At 38.3% G+C, this 5477-nt stretch overlaps 2 protein-coding genes across 3 annotated transcripts in view; one reads left to right on the top strand and one right to left on the bottom strand.

Moving 5' to 3' along the window:
* Positions 1 to 1056, top strand: part of LOC107692303 (protein FAM216A-like) — a 2692-nt gene extending 1636 nt beyond the window's left edge. The window contains exons 4-7 of the mRNA XM_016491287.1: positions 51 to 177; positions 277 to 457; positions 539 to 621; positions 757 to 1056. Coding sequence (XP_016346773.1) covers positions 51 to 177; positions 277 to 457; positions 539 to 621; positions 757 to 887 — 522 coding nt within the window. The 3' untranslated portion in view covers positions 888 to 1056. The remainder of the gene's footprint in view (positions 1 to 50; positions 178 to 276; positions 458 to 538; positions 622 to 756) is intronic.
* On the bottom strand, positions 1048 to 4094 carry LOC107692304 (vacuolar protein sorting-associated protein 29). 2 transcript variants are annotated; one of them, XM_016491288.1, is made up of 5 exons: positions 4014 to 4094; positions 3135 to 3146; positions 1880 to 2071; positions 1555 to 1790; positions 1048 to 1472 (listed from the first exon to the last, which is right to left on the bottom strand). In XM_016491288.1, exons 1-5 carry the CDS (start codon positions 4014 to 4016, stop codon positions 1355 to 1357), a joined length of 561 nt encoding a protein of 186 aa, XP_016346774.1. In that variant the 5' UTR covers positions 4017 to 4094; the 3' UTR covers positions 1048 to 1354. The 2 variants fall into 2 exon arrangements, with proteins under 2 accessions (XP_016346774.1, XP_016346775.1); XM_016491289.1 differs by lacking the exon at positions 3135 to 3146.
* Positions 4095 to 5477: the final 1383 nt, after the last annotated feature.

Below are 5477 nucleotides of genomic sequence, written 5' to 3'. Positions count from 1 at the left end.
GTTCAGCAGCCATTAAAAAACTTATAAATTCACATTCACTTTGTTTTCAGCACCCAGGCCTGACACCTGGACAGAAGCGTTTTCTGTATAATATCGCAGAGGCCTACAGTAAAGAGCACATGCGGCAGTTAATATGTCAACACTATATGAATGTATTACACCGCTGTATCAGGACAGGTGAACCATCGCCTCTTATGAGCATGGAACTTATTTTGCCTGCATTAGCAAGACCTTTTATTACAAAGAAATATATAATTTATTGTACTTCATATTTAGTGCCAGATGCGAATGTGAATCTAAACGTGAAGCTGCAGATGTCAACATACACCCCACAGGTGGAGCACATGTCAAACTCTCAAAGTACATCTACGAGCAAGACAAAAGAAAGTGGAAAGAGATCTTCGACCTCAGAGAAAGTCAAGAAAACAACTTTACCTAAAATTGTCAATCATCAAAGGTAAGAAAATGTTGCCACCTGCAAAAATGTTGAAACACTGTTGAAAGAAATAGCTGTGATCCTAATATTTAACCACTACAGAGTGTCTTCTGGATTTGCAAAGTCAAACACAATACATTCAAAAAAGAGAAGGACTAACACTGCAAAACACGCTTCTTCACGGGGTAGGTTTGTTACTTTACAGACTATAAATAGTGTAATATACAAGATTCTTTATGATCCTGATATTATAAAAACTTGAGCTTATTTAAAGCATATAGCTGTATTTAACATTATTTAAAACGGACCTATATTTCCAGAATCACGTCCATGGGAAGATGACTTTGAATGGGAGGCGACTGAAATGGATTCTTATCTTGCAGGACACATGAGTGGCCTGTCTTTCAATGAATCAGAAGAAGATGATGAGGACTATCTATTCCTTACCTAACACATCAGTCTATGTTTTATGTCATTTGTGAAAAATATCTAACAAGATCTTTTTTAAAACATATCCAAGACGATCCAGTTTTAAGTAAAAAGCTGTTCCAGACATTTCAAAATAGTGATTTTAATAATGTGCAATCTGTGTTTTCTTAAAAAATAAAAAACAAAATTACACTGCTCATGTGATGTGGGGTTTTATTTTATGAAAGATGACTTAACATGGGCCTTGACAAATTAATAGGGCACATAACATATTTAGAAGACTAATTCGCACTAACATTATGCAAATAATGCAGCATTATTGCATCCTCAACAACCATCTGCTGAAACCACAACGCTGACATTCTGGTGACATATAAACAGTATTATATATTACATTAAAACATAGCGTAACGTTATGATACAGCATTTGTGACGTTCAATGACAAGATTAGCATCCTGAAAGAAGGCAGCTGACAGTATCCATGCTCTTTAAGACTTTTTGTATTCGATTCTCTCGACTTTGACGTCATCTCCAATGAGCTGATAGACATACGTTACCACTGTAGATGCTTGAATGTCCATCAAAACAAACGATGGTGTGATGTTGCTGTTAAGAGACAATTTAATCACAAATCATGTAATCAATTGCATATAACATGATGTGGAGAATATAAAAGTAAACGTTATACCTTTCCAGTGCGCTATAGGCCCCTGTGGCAGATCCGGGGTTAATATAAAATTTATTCTCATTCTCAAAAGCCTCAAATTTGTGTGTGTGACCAGAAATGAGGATATCCACATCCAGCTGCCTTTGAAGCAGGGCCAAGCTCGCCATGTCACCCCATGGGATCACTTGGTGTCCGTGGATCAGGCCGATTTTGAACTGCCCCACTGTCACCACCTTCTGCTCCGGATAATTCAAGTTCTGTCATTTGGAAACAAGCAATGAGGATGGTTAAAAGAGTGCATAAACAACGAAAAACAGAAATAGGAACTTTAAGTCATCAAAGTCACCTCATCAAAGTCTCCTCTGACAATGTGCACATCTCCAGCGAGTGTTTTCAGGTAGTCGTAGCTCTCCTTTGTACAAAGGTTTCCCGTGCAGAGGATGTGCTGAATCTTGCCAGGCACTAGCAACTTCTTGAATTTGGCAGGCAGGGTGTTGCATCGGTGGGGAATGTGAAGGTCACCTAACACGAGGACCAGCTAATGGCGAAATAAAACTTGTTAGTGTTCAAACCTTAGTCGCTAGACACATAGAGTGAAGGAATAGTGGAGTCGTAAGCAAAGCATTGCTGTCTGAATGAAATCTTTAATTAAAACATTTGGGAGAGAATGTTTTGCCTTCGGAATCTATTTGGAAGCATAAATATGTCAAATTTTCTTCAGACAGCAATCAGGTCAAAGCTGAGCGCTGATTCTAAGACTGTTAGCTCTGTTGAACTTGCTGAACCTAAAAGAGGCTGAGATCAAACTGTTTGTATACAAGCTTAAAAAATGTTCAGTAGAATCACATCTTTGGTACTATAGAAAACTGAGATCTTACGCAATGCACTTTAATTTTTTAAATAAAAAACCCAGCTGAACATTTCAAGACAACATGGCTATGTTTGGAATAGCATACTAACATCTTACACTGTGGCTGCATCAGAAATCACATACTTCCCTACAATATAGTAGGCAAAAAACAGTATGTGAAAAGAGTGGTGTGTCCATAAAACAGAAAGTGAAAAGTACCCAGATGACTTATTTCTTAATATAATAATAGCATACTTACTATTGTTGCATATGGTCTCACATACTTTAAATAAAACAGTATGCAATATTCAGCATATACCGCACTGTACACAGTACATTAGTATCCCATTCCAAACATAAGCCAATATTTTTATGAGACCAGACCAAGTCTCACTGATACTCTATTTAGCTTGTGTCTAAAATATAGCTCACAATATTTATAAAATATGCAAAACACACACACACAAAGTTTCTGTAATGCTTAGAAACAGGACAATATATTCTCAACATGGTGGAGTATTCTTCAATTCCCAATCATTCTGCAAGCTGATAATTAGATTATTAACTACTTGATGATCACAGAAATTAGTTTCACTTGATGAAGAGCATTCTAAACCCAGAGCAATGCAAACAGAAAGCAAGACTGAGGGTGAGAGAGGAATCGTGCTAGATCCAGCAGCCCAGAGGAAACAGCAGCACTAGTCTAAAATTGAGAAAACCATGAGCACAAGAGGTCTGGAGAGGCACTTACTCTGTGACCAGCCTGAATACGATGCAGAGGTCAGGATGGGGAACAGTGGGTGAGGAAGGGGGTGAGGGAGGGGATGTGGATGCATGATCACAACAAAAAACAACATACAAAAGATGAAAGACAGACAGAAAACTGAAACAAAGTGGATAAATAACATCAACTGGAAACTCAACATAAATTGGATTGAATGTTAGCTGATTGTGGTTGATGAATGGATGGCACTTGCAGGTGGTTAGTGTGAAGCTTGGGGTAAGAGCTGCTGAGGCTTCCCATAAGATCACAGTATCACTTTCAAAAGCATTTCCATGACAACAATTCAATTTGCAAGCACTATTCTCTGTAAAACTGATTTGGAACGATATTTATTGCAGTACAAATACATTTTAAAACGTTCTTGAGGTTTATACACCCACTGTAAAATGAATACATTTAGTAATATTTTAACAATTTGATTTTGACAATACAAAAGCCATGTATTTAATTTTGTAAACATATGCTTGTAATATATAAGAATAACAGTATTATGTTAGCCACTGTAGGCTAGCAAACTGTTACTGGACTAAGCATTCAGTATTAACACACCATACCAAGTATCGCAACACATAAAAGCATAATTAGTTAATGTAGCAAAGAATATACTTCGAGTGTCATTGATTTAATCTATTTAAAAAAGACAGCCTGACACCATACTGTTGTGAGCACGGGCTGAATCACTCAGGCAGCGCTAGCTCGCTGCTGTCATGTGACCCTTCAGTCCTAAAATGCCAGCTTTTTGGGAAAGCAGCTTAAATATCTACTCGGACGTATGGTTTTAATAATAAGTTAAAACGGACGAGTATTTTCTGAGAAGGAAACCGTTTCTGATAAATGAACACGTACCATTTTTGCCCAGCTGCGTGTTTGAAACTGTGCTCAGGAAGCTGCTGTTGATTCGTAAGGCCAGAAACTCAATGTTGCCAGATCACGCGAGAAATATAAGCAAGCTGGTTAAAAACAGCCCAAATTCGCTTATAAAAAGAGCACCTGGCAACATTACACTACAGCGCCATCTGGCGCATATCTTGTTCAGCAGTTGTGCACGGCGTTTACTGTATAATGCTGCACATATTCGAAGCACAAAACTCGCTGAGGCGGCTGCATTCAAATACATGTTGATTCCGGTTAAATACAACTGCAAAATGCTTGTATGATGTGAAATTAAACAGTCAGTTATATAAGTGATTGTAAACATACGGGACAAAACATCTGGGGCCACATTCCCAAAAATGTTATCTTAACACTAAGAGTTCTCCTAAATAGCAGTAAAAGTTCTTAGGTACGAGTTTCCTCTTAAACCTGTTCACAAAGCTGCTCAGAGCAACTTTTACTAATGAATGGGGACAAATCTGAAGGGCACTATTTTTAGGCATTGATAGTGCCATAGTTCGTAGTCCAAGGATGTGAACAGCTCCAAGTAGAACGTCACGTGTCGTCATCTCGAATTATGCAGCATGAGTTTCGGAAAGTTATTTTCGAGTATGGCCCTTCATGACGTCATGAAGGGCGGAATTCCTTGTATGGGCATTGGGCACTTCTCCCGGAAGAGCGCCAGCAACAACTTGCATCATTTGGTTTATGGAAGTCGTCGGCAGTGCTGTCAGAGATTATTTTACGGGACTTGCTCGAGAAGAAGTGTGTTTTTGGTTGTGAGGGAAAGATAACCTTGTTCAGCTTCCCAAAGGACCAACACTCCAAAGAGAAAGGAAAAATTGAAATCGCATCATATGACCCCTTTAAGGGAACAGTGGATGCACCAACGGAGTTTCGCAAGTGTGTTTGTTTGTTCCCGTCATTTCGGTGACGAATGTTTATAAACAATGTCCAGTTCCATGCTGTATTTGCAGATCATTTGATACGGAAAGATGGAGCGGTCCCAGCGATAAAAGATCCCGGTCATGAGTCGGAACCGCAGGCGGTGAGTAAAACTCAAACTGCATCAAATTTCTGTGTTTTGTTGGCAATCTTCGGAGATATGAAGGATGCAATACTACTCTATAGGTACTCAAGATTAACATGATATTGACAGAAACTGTGTGTGTTATGTCACGGTTGAGCTTGTTGCTATTGATGATGTTCAGCAAGCTTACTAACTGTTTACAGTGTTTGGTTGAGAGGGGATGGGTCTCTGTCAGTCATTTTAATTGTATAAAATTACAACATATAAAACCTGCTCTAATAACAATATGGAAACTTACATTGACCTGACATTTATTATATGTAACCAGTTCAGTTTATGCCAGAGAGTTTTTACAAAAACATAATGATTTTGAAATATTAACTAGAAGGAAATTATTTTGGATGAAA

Source organism: Sinocyclocheilus anshuiensis, unplaced genomic scaffold (assembly GCF_001515605.1).
Source record: "Sinocyclocheilus anshuiensis isolate Anshui unplaced genomic scaffold, SAMN03320099.WGS_v1.1 scaffold478, whole genome shotgun sequence".
NCBI classification, from domain to species: Eukaryota; Metazoa; Chordata; class Actinopteri; order Cypriniformes; family Cyprinidae; genus Sinocyclocheilus; species Sinocyclocheilus anshuiensis.
Note: the sequence above shows the minus strand (reverse complement) of the source record. Positions and strands in the feature narration are given on the sequence as shown.